A 24833-nucleotide genomic window follows, 5' to 3' on the forward strand; every position below is an offset into this window, starting at 1 on the left:
AAAATATCACCATCCACAATGTCCCAATAAAACTGAAATAACCGTACTATGAAGTTATCTTCACCTGGAACACTTTGAGGACAAACACTGAAAGTGGATCTCTTATTTTTCTCCATAGAGATTGGTCTCATTAGCCTCCAGTTTATGAAAGCTATAACTGGAGGACTAAAATTGCTGAATATGTCATCAGGTTCTAATGGGTTAGCGGATAAAAATATTTTCTTGAAATAATTTTCAGCCACCAGAGCAATATTCTGTGATTCTGAAGCTATCTCACCATCATTCCGAACTAGCCCCCAAATTTTATTTTTTTTGGTTTCTAGTTTGGAACTTCTGATGAAAGAACTTTGTGTTGCTATCCCTTCTTTCAGCCACTTGCATCTTGATTTTTCCTTCCAAAAATTTTTTTCTTTTGATAATTCCTCATCTAATTTTTTCTCTACCTTTAAAACCTTCGACCCACCAGAATAACCCGTTGCCCTCAACTATTCCAACCTAAGATTTAGTTCTTTAGTTACTTTTTTAGAGTTAAATTTATTATGCTGCTGCCATTGCACTAGACGGTGTCTATAACACTTCAATTTCTGTACCAAAACATACATAAGTGAGTCATTAACTTTCATACTCTAAACTTTCGCTATCAGTGTCCTTATATCCTCTATCTCGCATCACTGATCCTGAAATTTAAATCTTCTTTTGGTAGACCATCTTGGAGGATCCAAATCAAGTAAGAGAGGAGCGTAATCTGAACTATTCTCTGATAATTTTTTTACCACCACATCTACATAAGTCTCCCTCCAAGCCATTTCAGCCATAAAACGATCAAGCCTCTCCCAAATTAACATCTCTCTAGCCCTTCTATTTGACCATGTGAACCGCTGTCCTATCATCCCAAGATTAACTAATTGATTATCGTCAATGAAACCATTGAAATTTTCAATGGAGGCATTATACCACATATTTCCTTCCTCATTTTCTCCATAATTTGTAATTGCATTTAAATCACCCAAGATGATAAAGCTTCCTTCAAATTGCTGAAGTCAAGAATAGAGTTCTTCGAATTGATTGATTCGAGTTAGCTCATTAGTACTCAAGTAAACTCCAACCAACCCCCAACTCACATTCTTATTCTCATCCTTAACTGAAGCAATTATGGGAAAAAGAGTTTTGAAACAGAATGTGTACCTCCACATGATCTTTCCATGCTAGAGCCATTCTTCCTGATGTTTCATTTGAGTCCACTAATGTGAAACTTTGATATTCTCATTATTTGACTTTACGTTCCACCATTCGAGACTGATTTTTAGTTTCATCGAAAAAAATCACCTCGAGAGAGTGGGATTAGCACATTCTTTTAAGATTGTAGACTGTCAGAGGTCTCTCCAAATCCCGATAGTTCTACATTAGGAATCTCATGGTGCATTGGGTGCCACTGAACGGCTGGCACCCTCCACCATCTCTTGATCTATATCTCCAGCAACTCCTCCAGTTCATCTTTCACCCATTTTTTGTTGTCCCGGACAGCATCTCCATCCCTTCATGGTTTGATCTAGCCATCTATTTTAGCCTTTTTTATTTGACGGAGTATTCAGCAGCAAGAGTAATTGGCATGCGGTTTTCAGTTAGGACCCCCCTGTGTTAGCATGTTTCGTTTGAAAACTACTTGTTCCTCCTAACTGTATCTGGTTTAAGCTTATAACCATAGCATCTTTTATTTTTTTCTTTCTCATCACGTCTTTCGTTTCTGATAGGACTCTTGACTCCTTGATCGTACATTTTTTGTTCTTGACACTCAAGTTTAAAAATCCATCTACCAGGCAGTTTGGGAGCGGTTTCTTTCTGCCAAGGGGCTAACCTGCTCGAAAGCTCTTTTCTCCCTTTCTCCCTTCATCCTCCTTAGTCTCCACACTTATATCAATTTGATCAGCTCTGATCCATTCTCCTATCTTATCATTCCTTAACCTATTTTCCTTTATATCCTCCAAAAACACAACACATATTTTGTGGTCATAGCCTATAGTTGCACAGTACATACACATTGTCTATAGCGTTTCATACCTAACCGCCACTCCAATTGGAGACTTATCAAGACCAGTGACCTTAAGAAAGTCTTTCACAGCTCGATTTCCATCAATAACTACCCTTGCTTTGATGATACATGTCTCTCTCCCTTTAACATCAAACAATCTCACATTCATCACCTTACTGAACCCTTCACCAAGCTTTGTAGCAACGTCCAGTATCTTAAAAATTTCAGAAAACCCCCAAAATTGGTAGTTGTTCTCCAATGCACACTCCCTCTTTCCAATGCTGAACATAGAGAGCATAGTTCTTGAAAAATCATGGGGAGCTTCTTTCAATTCTCATAACATCCCACTCATTATCAAAGAATAATTGAAATTGATTTTGATCAATCTCCTTTACTCAAAACTCTATTGGTATTTCCTAAATTGCTTTAAGTGCTCCATCCATGATTCCAGTTGAAAAGGATTTATCAGCAAAAAGTCTTTTAACCAGACTATTAATGTAGTTGTGAATAGCCTGTTTTATATCCTTCTGTTATAATTGTATTACATCATCTTTTTTCTCATTATTCAAAAGAACAGAGCCAATTAAATTCCTTCCACTTTCTACCATGATTCAGGAAAGTAATGCCAAGAGAAAAAGGTGAAAAAGAACCTGCATTATATGATGACTCTGAATTAAAAATAAAATTGTAATATGTGTAAAAAATATTGACCTTAATGACATAAAAATTCTAGCATAGCATATTGACAGCATATTGACTTTTGACCGTATTTTTTCATAATTTTTATAGTTATCTTATTTAATTTAATAGGTATAATTTTATACATATAATATTTATAATTATATATTTATTAAATTAAATTTTTTTAATTTTTTAATAATAATTAATGAATAAAATAATTTTAAACTATTTAGTTGATTTTTATTATCTTTTCTAAACATTATTAATGTTCATATTACATATGTTATAATTATAGTATTATATAGGTAGAATAAATAGATAGATTGATTGCCAATGAGTTATAGCTCAAATGGCATAGTCTCTCCATACTCAATTAAGAGGTTGCGGGTTCGAGTCTCCTATCTTTGGTAAAAAAAAAAAGAAAATAAATAGATTGATTCTAAAACCCAAATTACTTGATATACTACAAGTTTGTGCGTCAGTTTCATGTGTACCTATCAAATTTTAATTTTGTTTTTCAAAACCTGCAGCTATTCAATTTTGAATTTTTCTTTTTTCAAAACCAGATGTAGTTTGTTAACAAATCTCATCAACTTTAATCTTATCCGGTAGATTCTGTTAATCATTTCTGACTATAAATATATATGACACAATCGAACACTCACAGTAGAGTTTCTCAAATTGGGATAAGATCTTCAAACATTATGACTTCACTTTTTAAAATCACCTACATCTTTTTTCTACTTTCTTTGCTAGCATTGTGTTTTCTATCTAATGCCAATGCTAGAGTTAATCATACATCAACGTTAGTTGTTGATGGATCCAAGGGTTCTGGAAGACAAATTCCAGATACATTCTTTGGAGCATTCTTTGAAGTAATAAATTATATATAGTTTATATATAGATATATCTTAGCTAGAAAATGATAAACTAATTGAATATTATTTTCTTATTCAGGAAATTAATCATGCTGGGGCAGGAGGACTTTGGGCAGAAATGGTTAGAAACAGAGGTTAATACTTGCATTATTTCATTTCATTTCATTATTGCTTTAATTTGAATGTTAGTTCATTCTATCTATAATATTATTATTGTTATGTGTTTTAGGGTTTGAAGCCGGAGGTGCAAATGTTCCATCAAATATTTATCCATGGACAATTATTGGAGATGAATCATCCATTCTTGTGTCAACTGATCGCACTTCTTGCTTTGAAAGAAACAAGATTGCACTTCGTATGGAAGTTCTTTGCAATGCCAAGTCATGCCCTAACAATGGTGTTGGAATCTCTAACTCTGGATTCTGGGGCATGGTGAGCCTATATTTAATTTTCTTTTTCTTTCCTTAATAGGCAACATATCATTGCGCATACCCGCATTGTTATATTAAATTAAACAAATTTTATGAGAAAATACTAATTATTCAACTAATAATTTGTATAACTACATATAGAACATTGAGGAAGGGAAGAAGTACAGAGTTATCTTCTATGCTAGGGCACTTGGAGTTGGACCACTTGATCTAAAGGTCTCGTTAGTGGGAGATGATGGTGTCAGTGTTGCTTCAACTCAAGTCGGGTAATTTTATCTATTTATTTTGTAATATATAATAATGACGATTTTATCTAATTAATTAATTAATTGGCAGAGGGTATGGAAGTTATGCTTATAAGTGGAGGAGAATGGAGACAACATTGGAAGCCAATGCTACAAATCATAATTCAAGCCTTCAAATTACCACAAATCATAGAGGTGTTATATGGCTAGACCAAGTCTCAGCTATGCCCTTAGACACACACAAGGTTTGTAGCGCACACATAACAATGTTTGCTTATTATTAATCATTGTTTAATATTTTATTCTTCAATTCGTACAGGGTCATGGTTTTAGAAAGGACCTGTTTCAGATGGTTGCAAATTTAAAGCCAAAATTTTTCAGATTTCCGGGTAAATTAGCAAAACAGAACGAGAGAATATATATGGAATATTAACAATGGTTAATAATTATTAATTCAATGTAAATTTGAAGTGTTTAATAATTTATTATATAGGTGGTTGCTATGTGGAAGGAGGTTATCTAAGAAATGCATTCCGTTGGAAAGACAGTGTTGGAGCATGGGAGGAGAGAGCTGGTCACTTTAATGATGTTTGGCATTATTGGACTGATGATGGTTTTGGTTTCTTTGAGGGTCTCCAGGTTCCTATTTTTTCTACCTTTCTAATTATTAGTTAGTTACACAAAACATGGATTAATTTTAAAAACTTTTTTTTTTTTTACCAGTTTGCAGAGGACGTTGGTGCATTGCCAGTATGGGTATTTAACAATGGTATATTCATTCATTTTTTTTTATAGTTAATTGATAGTTGATTTTTTTTATTTCCGTTCATTTAGTATAATTGATTTTTTTTAATCAAAAATATAAAATTAATCGATTATATCATTTGTTAGGTATCGGCCTTCATGACGCCGTGGATACATCTGCGGTTCTACCATTTGTGCAAGTATGTAGCTTTAAAATTTAATTATATTTATTATTATTTATAAAAAATAACTTAAACTTTTGATCATCGTTAATTAACAGGAAGCCCTTGATGGCATTGAGTTTGCAAGAGGCTCTCCCGATTCAACTTGGGGTTCTGTTAGAGCTTCAATGGGGCATCCTCAACCATTTGATTTGAGATTTGTTGCCATTGGAAATGAAGAATGTGGCATGCCAAACTATCTAGGTACGCATCTCTATTTTATTTTATATATTTTTTTTTTCAAAGTTTTTGTATTATATACTTTTATATGACTAATAAAATTTATCATTTTTATTAATATTTGATTAACTCTAAATATTAAAAATTAAATATAAATTATAAATTTTATATTTTATATTTTAAAAATATGAAAATAAGGTATTAATTAAGATTAATAAAAAATGTTAGCAATCAACTTGAATTTATCGAACGTTAGAATTTGAATTCTATTTTCTATATGCAATAATCTATTTTATGTTAAAAAATAAAAAGTGTTAACTCCTAATATTTTTTTATAAAAACTATGGGTATATTTTATGTTAAAATCAATGGAATTTTATTTTAATTTTGCATGTGAGAATTGGTTAATAAGTTATGTTAATTAATAATATATATTAGTCACCAAAAAAAATTAATAATATATATTTCAATATTTGATTTTTATTATTCTTATTCATAAATTGAGCAGGAAATTACCTGAAGTTCTATGCAGCGATAAAGCGTTCTTATCCAGATATTCAGATTATCACAAACTGTGATGGTTCTGGGCAGAACTTAGACATGCCTGCAGATTTCTATGATTTTCATGTAACAGCTTCATATAAATAATCCCAAGACATTTTTTCATTAAAATTATTTTTATGTTATTTTCCCTAACATATACTGTCTTTTGTTAGATTTACACAAACGCTGAAGATATGTTTTATAAGAATACCAAGTTTGATGCTGCACCACGATCTGGACCAAAGGTTTAATTTTTTTTATTATTTTATTTTTCCATAAAGTATTCATGAATAATTCACTTATAAATCAAATAAATTTTAAACTCAATTGTGACTATATTATTACTTTTATATATTTATTTTTCATTAGGCATTTGTAAGTGAATACGCTGTTTGGAAGGATGATGCCCGCGATGGAACACTTTTATCTGCAGTGGCTGAAGCTGCATTCCTTATTGGATTGGAGAGGAACAGGTTGAATTTCACTTTATTTTTTAATTTAGTTTCTTAATAATCATCTTATATATAATATTTCCTCCTAATTGGTAATTACTCTTTTAATTTATTCTTGTGTGTCTGTGGCAGTGATCTTGTGCACATGGTTAGCTATGCACCACTTTTTGTCAATAACAACGACAGGATGTAATTTTCTTTAATCTTTTGAATCCTTTGTTTTTTTAATACTTAAGCTTCATTTGAATATTATTCATTTTGAATAATAATTTGCGATTGATTTTTTTAATTAATTATAGGTGGAGCCCAGATGCAATTGTGTTTAACTCGCATCAACTTTATGGAACTCCAAGCTATTGGAATCAACAACTATTTTCCGAATCTAGTGGAGCAACTTGGCTCAATTCAACGCTTCAAACTTCTTCCACTAAACTCGTAGCATCTGCAATTGAGTTTAATAATACTGAAGATAATAAGACATATATTAGAATAAAGGTGTGGCATACAAATTATGTTAATAATTAATTTATTATTAAGAATGCATGTAAAATTGAAATATAATAACGTAAAGAAAAATATTTGTTATTTTGGTATTAATATTGTTGAGTTTTTTATATAGGCTGTGAACTTTGGAGATGACCCCGAGAATCTGAAGATTTCAATAAATGGGTTGACTTCAAATGTTCAACAATCTGGATCGAAAATGATGGTGCTCACAGCACCTAATGTAATGGAAGAGAATTCTTTCTCTGAGCCAAAGAAGGTAGTTTTTCTAATTAAGCTATAATATATACTTTAATTTTATATTTTTCTTATGCTAAAAGATATATTTTTTTTAATATGTTTATGATAATTGCAGATTGTACCACAACACACCTTGCTGTTGAATGCAAATAAGGACATGGATGTCACACTTCCTCCTTATTCAGTTACATCTCTTGATCTGCTAAGATAGACAATTGATCGATGTAATGTTAAGGGAAATGTATGTATGTTTCTTTGAAATTAAATAAAAAATCCTATTACTAATAAGCGTGCGTGGTCATGGCTCCCAAATGAGCGACAAAATAATGGTGTATAATTTTTTTCAAGAAATTCAACCTGTAATAATGCACCTGTATTGGAGGAAGCAGTACAATGCGTGTGGAGTATAATCTGCGAGAACAGAAGAGGAAAGTTAGTTAGAGAGGAGAGGAGGACTGATCAGAAGTGATTAGGCCACAGGACAACGGATAATCGCTGGCGTACATGTTGAGCTCGATCAAGTTCCTCTTTGGTTAACATTTGTAATTAAACATCCAACTTGTTCAATATGCTTATTAGGATTTCGGTGAAAATTAAACCACTCATTCTTCGTTTACTTGTTGGATTATATTTAAATTTTTTTATTAAGAAAAATGGTTTTCAAACTAATATACTTGTTTTGGATTCGGTTATCAGATCCCCTAAAACGGTCGAGTAATAACAACTCGGTTTTTTAGATCGAGACCCTGTCTAAATTGACTAAGAACTAACATTCAAATTCGAATATCTCACTTATCTTAGCCAACACTACAAAAAAAAAGAATATTTGTAACCAAAAAAATTGTTACAAAAAATCAAAAATTTGAAATAAAAAGAAATTGTAACAAAAAAAAAAAAAGAACTGTTGCAGTATGTTTTGTTACAAAAAATTTTTGTAACAAAAAATAAAACTGATACAATTCAAAGTAATATTTTGTAATAAATTTTTTTGATACAAAAATCAAAATTCGTTACAAAAGTGATAACAAATTTTGATCTTCAAAATATTTTTGGTGACAATATATTTTTTCTTATCATAAAATTTTGTTACAAAATATAATTTGATTTTATAAAATTTTATTTTCTTTAGTTACAAAAGCACAATATTTATTTTGTATCAAATTTTTTTTAATATAATTTACATACATAATTTATCAACTTATTTTTTAATTAATTGATATATTAACTATTTTACTGAACAAGTCAACATTTATATAATATGTAAAAACATAGATAATTCAAACATGCTTCATTTAACTAAAATTGTTTTAAAATAAAATAACATTAATATCTACATTGATTAGTTCTACAAATTATATTTCTTACATAAGTTCAATCAAAAGTTAAAAGTCTAACATAGATTAGTGTCTCTATAAATCAAAATATTCTTGAGTCCTTTAGATAGCATATTGTCACCATTTTAGTACTCCTGTAAATGAGAAAAACCGAAACAGAAATACAATACAAATACATCAATTTATTACCTAACACGCGACGGAATCAAGGCTAAGCAGAGGCTGGAAGACGATGGTTGAAGAAGCAGCAGAAGCATGGCAAAACGGCGGCGGATGCACGGCAAAACAGAGGCAGAAGCTCGGCAAAACAAAGGCGGAAGCTTCGCAAACAAGGGCCAAACAGATGCTTTACGACGACGGCGAAGCGGTGCGGACGCGATGGACCAGACGCAATGACGACGACGCGGTGCAGAAGCGGCGGACTAGACATGGCGGTGCCTTTCCCTCCTTCCTCCCTTCTTCTTCCTTCACCCTCGTTCACTCACTCTCTCTTCTCTGTTTTCTTTTTTCTTTCCGAGTGAGAGTGCTGTGTGTCGGCTGGATGAGAGATGGTGGGGGTGGGTAAATTAGTAAAATACTAAAATTAGGATTAGGGTTAGTTAAGAGGAATAAGGATAACACAAAAATTTGCATAAAATTAGAGTATGAAATAGTAATTGAAAATTAAATTTAATTTATTAAAATTATTTAATAATTTACTAATTAATTTTAATTAATATTTTAATTTAAAATTATAAATAATTTAATTATTTTTTTAGTTTATAAAATTAAATTATAAATTTTAAATTTTTTAAATTAAATTTTCAAATTTTTATGATTTTTTAATTATTAATATTTTAAATTTTAAATAAAAAATATTCAATTATTATAAAATTTATATAAGTCAAAAATAATTTTAAACTCAAAATATCATTAATTTTATATTTTTAGTAAAATAATTTTATGAATATAAAATTCTAAATAAATATAATAAATCATAAATAACTCATTATTTTAATTTTTAAAAATTCAAGATCTTATATTTAATATCTTGAAATAACATTTTTTATTAGTTACAAAAAAATTTAAAATTTTGTGACAAATAAATAACTTGTTACAAAAATATTGTATTTTGTGACAAATTAACTCTTTGTTATAAAATATTTAGAGCTTTTGAAACAAATAGATATTTTGTTACAAAATATTTTAAATTTTTGTAACAATATAATCGTTTGTTACAAAACATTATAATATTTTGCAACAAAAAAATATTTCGATACAAAAGCCAACATAATTTGTAACAAAAAAATCACATTGTTACAAAATATTGAAATATTTTGTAACAATTTTTTTTATTGTTACAAAATATTCTTCTTCTGTAACAATAACTAATTATTGTTACAAATGCTTCATTTTCTTGTAGTGGAATAAGATAAGATGACAATGCATAAGATAACAACACAAACTATATAAAGGGAACAAGAGGCTCCCTCAAAACCTTCATCTATACCTCTTAGATCCATTTTAACTTGAGCGTCGTAGTGTCTTTGCAGGTACCACCCTATGCAGCTCCAGAAGTCCGATCACGTCACCACCAAGGCCCGCGAGTCTCTGATCATTCTCCCAACTTGTACCAGCAAAGTCTCGTACATTAGCGCCATCTATAGGGACTGGCCAAACCTTGGTAGAGTGATGGGCGAACTTGACGAACAGTTCTCAAACCACCATCACGAACCAAACCCGCCGAATTTCCCACCCACGGGAGGATAACCGGCATCATCCACGTGCAACCAACCAATAATCAGCAACCACGAATGGATGAACGCCGATCTGGTGAACTCAGGGCAAGTGACGGCCTGGGAGTGTAAATCTAAAAGCTACACCAGCGAGTACAGTGTCTGGAAGGCCAGACCACCTCTAAAACACGATACCGACTAGAACATACCAGCGAAGCAGTCTCCCGAACTGTGTCGCAGAGAAATGCAAGACATGAGAGATCGCCAAATCAACAACACGGCAGGTGTCGGAATCGCAGTAGGTCCCGAGAAGTCGAATGACAATATGAGAATGATGAAAGAAGATACTAGGGAGATCCCAAGCGAAGAAGGAGCGAACACATGATAATGGGATCGGAGCTACCCCATTCACCGAGAGAATCCTGAAGGCCAAGCTGCGGAAAGGCTTTGACAAATCGACTAACATGAAATACGATGGCTCCAAGGATCTGCAGGAGCACCTAACGACCTTCGAAGCTAGGATAAACTTAGAAAGGGCGGCCAACGCAGTTTGGTGCAGGGCTTTACTGGTAACCCTAGCCAGCCCAACAATGAAGTGGTTCAATACCTTCCCAAATGGCTCCATGTCCTGTTTCGATGACATCTCCAAGAAATAATTCATGGCACAATTTACCACTAGGATCGCTATAAAGCGAAGCACCCGATCAGCCTACTCGATTGACGGGCTAATAGACTCTGTGACCAATTTATGCCTGACCAATGGGCTCATGAATGAAGATTTTCAGAAACACCTCACAACCAAACTGGTCTAGACTATGCATAAAATCTAGAACGTTGCAAGGGAGTACATAAACAACGAAGAGGTAAGCCAAGTCGTGGTAGCCAATAAGTGGCACCACGGTAACCTAGTCCCTCGACATAACCTGCCACCCAAAGAAACCCCAAAGGAGCATTTCAAAACCGCCTCCCTAAACTGGCCTTCCAGAGTGGAAAATTTCACGAGCTACGCCCCCTACCGGTCCTGATCACGGAGATCTATCATCAAATATCAGAGTGGGGCATCATCCCAAAGGTCAGACAATTAAAAGAACGAATAGACGATAGCAAAATTCTGTATTGCGACTACCATAGAGGATATCTACACAAGACTCAAGACTGCTTCGACCTCAAAGACACCATAGAACAAGCCATCCGAGACGACAAACTCCCCGAGTTGGCAAAAATAATTCGAGAGCCAAAAAAGGTCGAAAGGGAGAGGTCACCAGAGCAGAAAGGACAAAATCCCAGAATGGTGAGACGGCGCACCACGAAAGCCCGAAAACCGACCCAAAGATAATAGTAAATGTTATCATTGAGAAAGATGCGTCTAAAAAAATCCAAATCCACATTGAAAAAGAATCTCCGAGTGCTAGCCATAATAGACAAATGAAGAACCCCCTCCCTTCCGATGATGATAACGTTCTCCCCTGATGATTGATAGAATGGCACTTCGGCGGAAGACGCCCCCTTCATCATCTCGGCTCGAGTCGGAACCGGGTTAGTAAAACGCATACTGGTAGACACCGGAGCCGATTCCAACATCCTCTTCAGAGGAGCCTTCGACAAGCTAGGACTTCGAAACAAAAACCTACAAAGTCACCTTAACAGAATAACTATACTCGGATACAACTTTCCCAAGCTAGACGGTTTTATAGTACTACCGGTCACCATCGAAAATGGAAGCCAGAAGAATACCATACTCTCTAAGTTTGTGGTTCTAAAGGACTCCACGACTTACAACACATCCTGGGAAGAAAGACAATCAATGACCTATCCACCGCCATATTCACTAAGCTCCTAATCATGAAGTTCCAAGCGGATGTGGAACCATAGGAACCAAACACAGTGACAAGGAAGTCGTAGTGGAATGCTACAACACTATCCTAGCCCTCCGAAAATAGTCCCAGAAGGCGGCAGGGGATCTTCCTAGCTGATCTGATTGCACGACAAGATGAACAACCCGACCAAAACTAGAGGGAGACATGAAAAAGTTAAAAATAGGGAAAACCAAGGATGAATTCACCCTCATCAACAAGAACCTACCTTTTAACCTAAAAGGTGAACTCGCAGAGCTCCTTAAGGAAAACAGAGACCTCTCCGCTTACTCTTTCGTCGATATGCTAGGAATAGATTCGAACCTGATGTCTCACCGGCTAGCTATAAACCCAAAGGCCAAGCCGGTAGATCAGAGGAGAAGGAAGATTTTCGCTGACTGAGAAACCGAAGTAAAAAAGCAAGTCAAGACCTTGCTCGAGGTTGGCTTCATTTGGGAAGTCCCTTACGCGACTTGGCTAGTCAACAGTGTGTTGGTAAGAAAGACAAACTGTAAATGGCGAATGTGCATTGACTATACATGGACTTGAACAAAGCTTATTCAAAGGACGCCTTTCCCCTGCCAAACATGGACGGACTGGTAGACGCCGCCTTGGAACACTAGTATCTCAGATTCATTGATGCACACTTTGGATGCAACCAGATGCCCATAACCCCCGAAGGCACTTACTGCTACATAGTCATGCCCTTCGGATTGAAGAACGTCAGAGCCACCTACCAAAGGCTTGTCACGAAAATCTTCAAAGACCCTTCAGAAACCAAACTGGAGGTTTACATTGACGATATGCTAGCCAAAATGGAAACGAGCGAAGAGCTCATCGCCAATCTCAAAACTATATTGGGCACCCTGAAGAAACACCGGATGTGTCTTAATTCGGCCAAATGTAGAATGAAGTCCAAAAAATTTCTGGGCTTCATGATCACTCAATGAGGAGTGGAAGCAAACCCAGAAAAATTCCGGGCCATCCTCGAGATGAATAGTCCTACAAATCTCAAGGACATTGAAAGATTGACTGGACGACTCGCCACCCTCTCATGCTTCTTCAGAGCCTCGACTCAGAAGGCTATCCCCTTCTTCAAACTGATGAAAAGGGTATAAGTTTTAAGTGGGAATCAGACTGCGAAGAGACTTTCCAACATTTTGAAAGGTGCTGGCGGAACTCCCTGTGCTTTCAAAGCTTATAGCGGGAGAAACGTTGTATCTTTAATTATCTATAATGGAAGAAGCACTAGCAGCGGCGTTAATTCAGGAAGACGAACAGAAAACACAAGGACCAATATACTTCATAAGTAAAGTGTCTCGGAACGTCGAGATGCGTTATTCCAGGCTTAAGAAAACTCGCCTATGTATTACTCACAGCATCTCGACGGCTCTGACAATACTTCCAAAGCCACTCCATCACGGTCTAAAGTGATCAGGCTGTCAAGCAAGTCCTCCAAAAACCAGACTTGGCGGGGCGAATGCTTTCCTAGTCAGTGGAACTCTCCCAGTATGAAATTCAGTTCGAGCCCAGAAGCGCGATCAAAGCTCAGGCCGTGGCAGATTTCGTCATGGAGATGACCCCTGGAAGTGAAGCTCCCAAACTACAGAAACTCAATGTTGTTGGCTCGTCAAATAATAGCTCTGGCAGAGAGGGGATAATATCAGAGAATGAGAATGGGATCACCATCAGTCAATCAATTCGATACAACTTTCCGAATTCCAACAATAAAGCAGAGTATGAAGCTTTCTTAGCCGGACTAACATTAGCTAATGAAGTCGGCGCAAGAACACTGGAGGTTTGCAGCGATTCCTAGATAGTTAGTTCCCAAATAAATGGGGATTACCAAACATGGAACTCTCTTCTGCAACAATATCTATCCAAGGTTAAGGAGCTAATTGCCAAATTCAACAAAGTGTCTATCCGACAGATCCTCAGAGAGGGGAACGTGGGAGCCGACCTACTTTCAAAGCTAGCGAGCACCAAGTCGGTCTCAGAAAATCGCTCACTAATCCAAGAAGTCATTAAAGCACCCTCCGTTGCGGCCACATATATCCTTGATAAACCTGACCTTGTCCAGTCAACATTCATAGACCTTCCCGATCCTCAGGTACCTCACCAACGAGGACCTACCTGAGGACCTAAAGGAAGCGAAATGTGTGAAGTGGGAATTTGTGAAATACACCATGTTAGTGGTACAGTTGTATAAATGAGGAATGTCCCAACCCCTCCTCAAGTGCAAAGAACCCAATGAAATAGACTACATACTACGTAAAATTCACGAAGGATCTTGCGGTCATCACGTCGGAGGCAAAATCCTAGCTCAGAAAGTCATCTGAGCTGGATACTTCTGGCCTACGATCATCAGGAATGCTCTCCAGCTGGTCAAAAGCTGCAGGCAGTGCCAAGTGCATGCCGACTCCACCAGACAGCCCCTTATCAACTCAGTACGATATCGGCAGACCGTCCTTTCGGAACTTGGAAAATCGACCTCGTAGGACCCTTCCCCATGGTACCAGGGCAACTTAGATTTCTTATAGTCGCCATTGACTACTACACCAAGTGGATCGAGGCCGAAGCATTGGAAACAATCACGGCCACTCGATGCCGAAATTTTTTCTAGAGACAAGTCATAACCCGATTCGGAATCCCAAAAATCGTAAAATCTCAGAAAACAGGACCCAGTTCACTGACAAGCATTTCAGAAAATTCCTAGAGGGACTTGGCATCTCACAGAAGTTTAGCTCGGTAGAACACTCACAGACCATCGGTCAAGTAGAAGCAGCCAACAAGATCATCTTGAAAGGGCTAAAAAAAAAACTAGACAAAACTAAAAGAATGTAGGCTGATGAGCTCGGCTCAATGCTCTGGTCATACCAAACGTCACGCTAAAGCTCAAGTAGAAAACCCCTCTTCAGGCTAACATACAGCCCAGAAGCCGTTATTCTTGTGGAGATCGGGGAACCCAACCCTGGAGGACCATCGGAGGGCATGACGAAATGGCAGAACGAGACCTCGTAGGGAGGTTAGGAGCATAGCCCACCTGCGAGAACTTACCCTGAGACAAAGGATAAGTCTGAGGTACAACCGAGATGTCGTGAAGTGAGATTTCAAGTAAGGAAACCTGATTTTACGATAAAATGATATTGGTCCTCCCACACCAGGAGAGAGGAAACTAACTCCCAACTGAAAAAAAACCCAACTAAATTAAATCCGTAATAAAAAAAAGGAGCCTATAAACTGGAGTGGCTCAACGGCACCATGATACCGAGGTCATGAAATGCCGCAAACATTTGACGTTATTATCCGTAGACAAGTCTTTCTGAGTCAATAACTTAGTTTTTTTTTTCAGTTCAATTTTTCATTTTGCATTTTTGTATATTAAAATTTTTTATTAAAATTTTTGGTTTTAATGTATATTAAAATTCTTTATTTTATTTTTAAATATTTTTTTATATATAACCAGTTCAATTCTAATTCATCACAATTGTACAAGTGATGTAAATTGAATTTATGTAATATATATAATTGTTATTTGTTTTTATGTTTTTTCTTAATTATTGAACGTAAGTACGTAACTTTAGTATAAATTTATCTATTTTTTAGATAATAATTTTATAAATATTAACAATTTAATTATAATTAAAAAGTTAAAGTTAAAAATATTATAAATTAAAAATTAAAATTGATTATAAGAATTTAGTCTTTCTAATGTCTGAATTTTGGTTCCGCTACTAGAGGTGACTACTTTTTTTTTTTTTTTGAAAGTACAAGCTCAACATAATAAGGTGGAGCAGACAGAAACAAAAAACACTACAGTCTAATGTAAAACACATAAATCCACAACACAAAGAAGAAAATCCCATGTCATCTTCGTCATAGCCATCAACAACTAAAGGGATTCACACATTTCCACTCGTTAGAGCTCATGACGGTCATGTTGATAATCTCTTCAACTCCTTTGCTCTTATTCTAAAAAATTCTTTTATTCCTTTCTAACCAGATGTTCCAAAGAATTGCACAGAAGCATCTTAGCTGCTGCTGTCTATCCTCCTTTCTCCTCGGTTCTTCTGTCCAACATAGGAAGTGTTCTTTCATTGAACCTGGAAAAGACCATTGACGGCCAAACACCGATATCCACACACTCCACACCTGCCAAGCAAATTTACAGCTGAGAAACAAGTGATGTACATGTTCCACATCATTATTACATAAAACACATACATTATCTTCCTGGTTAATAATCCCAAACCGGCTTAGCCTTTCTTTTGTATTCACCCTACCTATTAAGGCAAACCACGAAAACAGCTTCACCCTTGGTGGGACTAACCCTTTCCAAATATTCTTAGTGTAGCTGTAACTAGTAACCTCCTCTGGGAGTACTTCCTCCTGCAAAACTTGCACACATGAGTTAGTTGAAAAAATACATTGTCTATCATATTTCTACACCACTCTATCCTCTCTGTTATTTACTAACTTCATAGGTCTCAACGCCTCATGTAAATCACTCAGAAGTTCCAACTCCCATTGGAATAGCTCTCGCCTCCATTGGAAGTTCCAAATCCACTCTAAGCCGTCCCAGAACCCACAATCCCCTATGACAGATCCACATTGGTTAGAAACCGAGAAAAGCCTGGGGAACCGATCCTTTAGAGACCCACATAGTAACCACACATCCTCCCAAAATCGAGTATGTCGCCCGTCACCAATTTCCATGGACAATCCTGTAATCATCTTATCTCTTATATGTTGATTCGTTATTTGTATTTGGCAAATATCCTTCCATAATCCTCCTCAAGTAGGCAGCACTTGAGTTGACAGCCGCTCATTAAGGTTTAGATTATGACATGAATATACCACCTTCTTCCACAACGGGCATTCTTCCTTTGCAAACCGCCACCACCACTTAAACAGCAGAGCTGTGTTACGAATCATGGCATCTCCAACCCCAACCCCCTAGTTTCTTAAGGGCCTGCACTACTTCCCATCTGACTAATGACATCCCATTACTACCATCTTCCTTACTCCACAGAAACCTTCTCTGCAGTGAAATCAATTTCTCAGCAACAACTTTTGGCATCTTAAACAAACTCAGATAATATACTGGCAGATTATTTAACACTGACTTGATTAGCACCAACTTTTCAGCTTTGTTTAATACTTTAGCTTTCCACAAACTGAGCTTCTCCTCCACCTTGTCTATTATAGGCTTCCAGGTCTTCACCAACCTTGGATTAGCTCCTAAGAAAATTCCAAGGTATTTAATTGGAAGTGTTTCTCCCTTACAACCCAACAAGCTACACATACGCTGGACCCACTGATCATCACAATTTATTTGTATCAAGCTCGACTTGTCAAAATTAATACTTAGTCCTGACATCAACTCAAAGCATTTCAGAAGCCGCCTGTAATTCTTAATAGTCTCCTCTTTCGGTGGGCATAGGAGGATTGTATCATCAGCAAACTGAAGATGCGACAGCTCTATACTATCCCTCCCAATTGACAATGGGGATATACGGCCGTTCCTGACTGCTTCTCCAATCTTTCGATGTAACACGTCCACAACCAAAACAAACAAGAAAGGAGAAAGCGGGTCACCTTGTCTCAAGCCTCTTTCCATCTTGAACGGCTTAGATGGCGAGCTATTTATCAAAATCGACATAGACGCTGTGGCCACACACTCTATGACCCACGATCTCCACCTGTGTTCAAACCCCATCTTTTCCAGTACTAAGTCCACAAAAGCTCCACTTAACTCTGTCGTATGCTTTTTGGAAATCTAACTTGATTTTTGCTGCCTCCTTTTTCCTCAGTTTAAGCCAGTTAACTATTTCACACGTGATAAGTGTCCCATCATGAATTTTCCTTCCCTTTACAAAAGCGCTTTGAGTTTTCCCTACTAATGCTGACATCACTGTTCTCATCCTCCTAACTAGCACCTTCGAGATAACCTTGTAGACGCACCCAACCATACTAATAGGCCGTAGATCTTTAATTTTCTTCGCACCAATGAACTTAGGTGCTAGCGCCACCCAAGTGATATTGGTATCCTTTGGTAACCTGGCTATTTGAAAGAATTCCATAACTGCTGCCGTGAATTCAGATCCAATTTCATCCCAACACCGCTTAATGAAATTCATGTTGTATCCGTCACAACCTGGTGCCTTAGATGACTCGCAGTCCCACACAGCCTCTCTGATCTCTTCAGCCGACGTCATAACCTCCAAATTCACAGAATCTTCCTGATCTATCCTATCCACCAGTCCATCCCTGAATCCCACCATAAGAGAATGTTCCTGGTGATATAAATCCTTGTAGAACTCTCTGATAGCAATCTTTATTCTAACTTGATTTTTTACAATTCTGTCATTAATTACCAGTGTATCAATTATATTATTCCGCCTCCTTGCTGAAGCTATATATGTGACTACTTTATATATGTGAGAATATAAAAATAGCCATAATCATACATATTTTAGGAATGGTAAGCAGAATAACAATTTTAATTTGTATTTGATAAAAGCCAAAATATTAATTTTCAATATATATCAATTATATAGTTTAAGCGCATTAGAGGTTATAAAGCACTAAGCGGCTAAACCATCCGTACTTTATAAGCAGTTCATTTTGTCTTTGAGCTAGCTAGGCTTTGCTACTATGATTGAATTGTTTGCTTTGATTTTGAATTTTATACGTTTAATTGTAGCCAATTCTATCTTGAGCATTTATAATGACTAGAAAAATGTCATTTTAAATCTATTTATTATCTAATTATCCTCTTCAATTTTAAATTCAATGTGTAATGACTCTTACAGTCTTACTCAAAGGTTTGTTTTCTTAAGGTCCATGACCACATGAACGATCGCACTGTTACACTAACATCTCAACCACCAACACATGCAAACAAGAGCATACATATCAATACCAAATATATCATTGATTCAGGAGTTGATGGACATATAAGTGTAAAATGAATTTAGTACATAAAATTATTTCACAAATAATTACTAAATTAATATCATCACAAATTTTGTAGAACTGGTAAATTTTGTAACTGAGGTACTAAATGCTGTTTCCTGTTAATTCTTCTTTTCTCAAAAAATAAATTGCTGTTTGTTTTCTTTATTTTATCTTTTTACCCTATAAACAAAATAAAAGATTTGAATCCATAGTGAACACGTACAGCCAGCAAGTATATATAAATGATGTGTTGTACATCTTTATAGCACAAATAATATTCTGAGTCGAATGTGATCTGTAAGGCCAATATATGTAAGTTTAACTGATATAATTAACATGTTGAAAAAGAGGATGGGTATAGTTAGAAGCATAGTCTTCTCTTACAGGCCTGAAAAGGCAATGTGTAAAAGCAACCTAATTCTCTAACAACCTCTTCAATCAAATCCTTGCAGATATGATCTTGCAAAGCCAAGCCTATTCTTCCAAGCTCTCGCTTTTCTCCCCAAGCAATGTCCCTACACACTTCCTCCACACTTTTTATCATGGCTTTGCTACTCCACATAACTGAATGATGATCTTCATCTTCGATAACTTTTTTATGTACCAACTCACTTGTCATTCTTTCATAGATGTATGTGCTGCTGATTTCTTCCTCTCCAGGCTTCTTCAATAACTGCTGTTGCTTCTGTTGCAGCTGTATTCGCCCTGCGCATAAACATGTGCCAATTACACCACATTTTGAACATCAATTTATAATAACTATAGATATGTCACATTAATGAATATTAAATAATTTTTACTCCAATGTTTATTTCAGAATTCAGATTATATATATATAGTCATTGTTAAGCAATTTCAGTCGATGCTGAGATGAAAAATTTAATGCAAATTAAGTATAAGGGAATAAACAAGTTGCTCGATATATACACTCTTTTGTATATTGAATTAATATATTTTGAATACAAATAAAAAAATTTTTCTTTTTCTTTCTCTTAGTGTTTCTTTGGGCAGGAAGTCTACCATTTTGTTTGTGACAACCATGTTCATTATTGATGATTGATGTTATTATATATTCATAGTAATTAAGATGATTAAATTTGAAGATTATTTTCTACTATAATTATGTGCAATTATTCATGATTAAAACGCAACCATAAATGAAGTATCTATCCTTATAATAACAAGAAGAGAAGGAGTCAAGGATATCCCTATTCCTTATGACCGAGGATATGTCTAGACCCAATTAATGAACATTTTGACGGAGTCATGCAATGGAGATGACCACAATGATATAACAATAACTCATGTTCCCTCTAACACACTCTGAGCAAAGACAATGTCATCTTCAAAGGCACCGCACGAATGAATGCAAATTGCTGTTTCATGCACAGGCATGAAAAGCACAAGGGCACTTTGGTTGTTGGGGGAAGAGGGCTGTGGCCTGGGTGTGGGGTAGAAAAATTAACCGATCCCTGAAAAGGTGGGTTTCTGCATGGGGGCAGAAGTGGCAGGTAAAACTTCATCAAAGGTTTGTGTGCCCTCTCTTTTCTTTCTTTAAGTTTCTCTCTCTCTCCCCCCTTTTTCTTTTGAACATCTTTTGACTGACTCATGAGACATATTTGATTTCTCACGGTACAAAATTGTGGTCCATGATCCATATGCCAAAAGTTCCGTGTAATTTATTTTTCCTATCAGAATAAAACGGACATTTGGGCTTCTCTTTAATTTTGGTTTCTACCGAGAAACTATAATAATTGTTGGGAAGGGAATATGGGAACTTTTTTTTTTCTCTATGTCAAGATGTACCATCAGTAGCCGAATACATTCAAAGGAAGATTTTAAAGTGTCACCCAAAAAAAAAAAATAATTGGAAGATTTTAAAAGAGGAATCATTCATTGTTTTCATCATAACAGATACAGTGGTAGCTGTAAATCACTTTGTGTTGAATTGGGTGTGGGGGGAGAAGAAATCAATTTGTCTCCCACTATGATGGACATGATGGTTACTTTACTAGTTACTACACCTTCTTAGACTTGGGAATCCTAAAGCTCATTGATAGAGATAGCGGTGCTTTTGGATCAAATACCATCATCGTATGTATGCATGTGTCTCCTCTTTGGCCTTAAAATTTATACAGATGCATAGAACTTTACTTTGGTATTGCTAACTATATATGCATCTTTCTAGCTTAGAGATTCTAAACATTAGTGCTACTATTTCATTAGTCACAAATAAGTAACTTTCTTAAAACTTGAGGTTTTTTATTGTGGTGAAAAGGGATGAACCTACGGATTAAGCCTATATCGAGATAAGTTTACTTACTTTCCCTTTGCCTTTGAGTAATATAATTAATAATAATCCAAAAGAATATTAAAATAAAGGAAGAAAAATTTTAATGTGAATATTATAAGGTAACTGAAAAGTATCTATAATTTTTTATATATTTTTAATTTTGATATTAAAAATAATAAATAAGAAGTGACAGAAGATAAAAGATCTGTCTTATATACTATAAAAAAATAATAATAAAAAAAAACTAAAAAGGTATAAAACTAAAAAATAGAGTTAAAAAAGATAAGACTACTTTTAGTAATTAATGAAAATCAATTCTATAATATTTATTATTTAGTGTTTCACTTTTACTTAATTTATTTTTTATAATAAATTTTAAATATTTAAAAATAATTTATTTTTATATTTTTAAATTAAAGATTAATTTTTAACTTGTTTTTAATAAATTAAACCCCACCTTTTAAATATTATATCAATCACCATAATGAAATAAGAAAGGAAATTTATCGATGTTGCCACATTCTTTTTCTCCACTTTAGTCATTTCGTACCTAATTAAGGGCCACAGAAGATAGACTACTTTTGAAAGTTACTCTAATATTTACTAAAGTGCAGAGACCAAGAAAAAGAGAGAGATTCAAGATGCGTCCATATATCTATATTACAAAAGGAAAGACAAAAACCTAATTTTTATTCCCCTCAAGATAATTCATCTAATAAAAATCTTGCTCCGGAACTCTAGTAAAGAATATTCTGCCCATAAACAAAGTCACGTATATTAATATGTGAAATTAATTTGAATTAGTTTGCATTCAAAGCCATAAAATGGGCTAGAATAATATTAAGCAAAGAACACTCATATATCATCATGCATGTGACACATCCATGCAGCATATGTTAAATTGTTAATATATTCATTCAAATTAAAGTGGAGATAATTAAGCATCCTATCTATGACTATAAGCATTTTTTCTTTCGTGGGGGCGGGGCGGGGAAATAACGAACATGTTAAGGAAACCTAAATAATAATGGACTTTCCAGACGTTACCAGAATTTGTAAACCATTAATATTGCTATTATACGCGGATTCACCACCGAGATTAAAAAAACAAAATTCAAGATAACTGAGAGAAATATACCCCACAGCTAAAATAAATAAATAAATAAAATTATAAGTAAAAATAATGAGAATTAAAATGCAAAGGTTGATCATTGATACAGACTGCAGAGAAGAGTAAGGGAGGGACTTACCGAATGAATGTCTTCCCGAATGGCAACTCGGACTGAGTGGTGAACGAGTGAACTCGTCGAGTACGGACACTGGACTCGGCTGCTGCTGCTCGCCGTTAAACACTGTACACTTCACCTCCGAAACCGTTTTGATCTTACCATCGAACTCGCCGGCAGTTTTAGATTCCTCGGGCTCAGCCGATGGCAGCGGATCCGTCAACTGAACCGCCTCGATAATCTTCTTCAGCGCCTTCAAGTCCTCATCACACCGTTGTAGCGCTCCGAGAAGCTGCCGCCTCTTCTCTGCCACCGATTCCGACGGCGCAGCTTCCGATGCTTCCTCCAGTCCCATCAACCTCGCCACCAAAGCCGGCGGGCGACTCTCCGCCGTCGGCGATTGAGGCTTTGTCGCACGAGACCGGCGAATCTCCGCGGGTAACGTCGGGCTTCTCGGCACCTCGCACGGCGATATCGATTTTCGGCCAGCGGCAACTTCGGAAGTCTTCTCCTCTTTTGATATTTCTCCGGCGGCGATAGAGGAAACGGCGGAAGAAGAATTATTCCTAGGATTCTTCTTGTTTCCTGATAATGAGGTGAAATTAAAAAAGAAAAAGAAACGATTAGTTATGTGAACGATAAAAAATTTAGCGAAGAATGAAAAGGATTTTGGTGTTTTACAGGAGAATGTTAAACGGACCGAAGGTGAGGAAGCGGCGTTGGCGGCGGCTGTTGGAACGGGAGATGAGGTGGAGAATGCCAGACATGCAGCCGATGGTCTTGGCGTGGATTTTTTCCGGCGCGTTTTCTCGCCGGGATGACGACGGTGACACTGCGCTGGTTTGCCTCTTCATCACTGTCTCTCTACTCGTTTCTCTCTCTGTGAGGGTTGTTTCATTCACAACACTGTGTGTTGGGGATGGAGGTTGTGTAAAGGGTTAACGGTTATCGCAAGAACAATGCAAGTTAAAGCAAACTGCACGTGCAGAGTTATTATTGTTGCTACTCGTCAAAAGAAATATTAAAAAAAAAAAATGAAGATGCTCTTTGGTTAGTTTCTTTTTAGATGTGAAATTGATTGAGGATAATTCACCTTTAAATAAATGAGTGGGATCCACAACTATATCTTACGGAAAGTACTGTTAATTAAAGATGTATTTTTTTTTTCTAAGGATGTTATACATCCATGTAACTAAATTGGTCCAACACTAGAAAATTCTAATATCATTAAATGAAACGTGAAATACATGCGCTCAACACACACAAAATCGCTCTTATTCAACGCTTCTTCTCCTCCACGCTTCTTTTTCTTCTCCCGCGCTTTTTCTTCTTTTTCTTTTCACGCTCGTTTACACACGGAGCGTCTTCTTCTTTTTTGCCTTCTTTTTCGCGTTCCTCCTTCTCCTCCTTCTCCTCTTTTTTTGCGTTCCTTCTTCTTCGCATGTTTTCTCCTTATCGTCATTTTTTTTGTTGTTGGTGCTGCTATATTTTTTTGTCTTTTCTTCATTCTCTCTCTGATGAAGAAGCAGTAGAAGAGGAGGAAGAAGAGTTTTGAATAGTGCATAATGAACCGAACATAGTACTCATGGTGAACCGAACACAGTACTCATGGTGAACCGAATATAGTACTTGTGGTGAACCGAACATAATACAATTGTATAGTATTGAGTGAACGAAACATAATCCATTATATAAAATCAAATTCAAACAGCTTTCTATAGAATGAACCGAATACAGTACTCATGGTGAACCGAACACAGTACTCATGGTGAAACAATTGTATAGTACTGAGTGAACGAAACATAATCCATTATATAAAATCAAATTCAAATAACTCTGCCTACAATTTACATATTATCAATTCAATTCAATTCAGTACACCTCCGTCCATTTAATTCAATTCAAATTAGCAATTGCATTGCATTCAATTCGATTCAAAATTGAATAATCCAAACTTTGTCAGTTTAATTCGTTTCGGAAGAGTAATCCAAATCGCTCTCCTGTTTACCAAAAAATTATGAACCCCTAAACACTAAACCCTAAACCCTAAACCCTAAACACTAAAACCAGAACCTTGAACACTGAACCCTGAACCCATAAACCCTAAATCCCTAAAACCTTAAAACCTAAAACCTAAATCCTAAACCCTAAACCCTGCACCCTAAAACCTAAACCCTAAACCCTAAACCCTGAACCCTGAACCCGAACCCTGAACTCTGAACTCTAAACTCTGAACGCTAAACCCTAAACCTTAAACCCTGAACGTGAACCCTGAACACTGAACTCTGAACCTTGAATACTAAA

The 24833-nt window shown here is 35.8% G+C and overlaps 2 protein-coding genes across 2 annotated transcripts; one reads left to right on the forward strand and one right to left on the reverse strand.

Moving 5' to 3' along the window:
- The first annotated feature begins 3930 nt into the window (after positions 1-3930).
- Positions 3931-7359, forward strand: LOC107647146 (alpha-L-arabinofuranosidase 1-like). The gene is made up of 15 exons (XM_088491449.1): positions 3931-4020; positions 4161-4285; positions 4368-4509; positions 4584-4653; positions 4758-4903; positions 4988-5033; positions 5156-5208; positions 5289-5433; positions 5918-6036; positions 6126-6197; positions 6322-6425; positions 6537-6593; positions 6704-6899; positions 7024-7167; positions 7264-7359. The coding sequence occupies exons 1-15, from the start codon at positions 3946-3948 to the stop codon at positions 7357-7359; spliced, it is 1590 nt and encodes a 529-aa protein (XP_088347575.1). The 5' UTR covers positions 3931-3945.
- An 11868-nt stretch (positions 7360-19227) lies between these two features.
- On the reverse strand, positions 19228-23597 carry LOC107604727 (uncharacterized). Its single transcript, XM_016306382.3, has 3 exons — positions 23230-23597; positions 22554-23114; positions 19228-19715 (listed from the first exon to the last, which is right to left on the reverse strand). Exons 1-3 carry the CDS (start codon positions 23381-23383, stop codon positions 19372-19374), a joined length of 1059 nt encoding a protein of 352 aa, XP_016161868.1. The 5' UTR covers positions 23384-23597; the 3' UTR covers positions 19228-19371.
- Positions 23598-24833: the final 1236 nt, after the last annotated feature.

Source organism: Arachis ipaensis, chromosome B6 (genome assembly GCF_059453495.1).
Source record: "Arachis ipaensis isolate K30076 ecotype BB chromosome B6, ASM5945349v1, whole genome shotgun sequence".
Lineage (NCBI taxonomy): Eukaryota > Viridiplantae > Streptophyta > Magnoliopsida > Fabales > Fabaceae > Arachis > Arachis ipaensis.

Bases quoted from the DNA above. Each gene is read 5' to 3' on its own strand.
- LOC107604727 (XM_016306382.3), bottom strand. From the start codon at position 23,383: ATGAAGAGGCAAACCAGCGCAGTGTCACCGTCGTCATCCCGGCGAGAA. The intron at 23,115-23,229 runs GTCCGTTTAACA...CCTCATTATCAG, and splicing joins ACGCCGCTTCCTCACCTTCG to GAAACAAGAAGAATCCTAGG. The intron at 19,716-22,553 runs GTAAGTCCCTCC...GTTTATGCGCAG, and splicing joins TTCGGGAAGACATTCATTCG to GGCGAATACAGCTGCAACAG.
- LOC107647146 (XM_088491449.1), top strand. From the start codon at position 3,946: ATGGAAGTTCTTTGCAATGCCAAGTCATGCCCTAACAATGGTGTTGGA. The intron at 4,021-4,160 runs GTGAGCCTATAT...AACTACATATAG, and splicing joins ACTCTGGATTCTGGGGCATG to AACATTGAGGAAGGGAAGAA. The intron at 6,037-6,125 runs GTAACAGCTTCA...GTCTTTTGTTAG, and splicing joins CAGATTTCTATGATTTTCAT to ATTTACACAAACGCTGAAGA.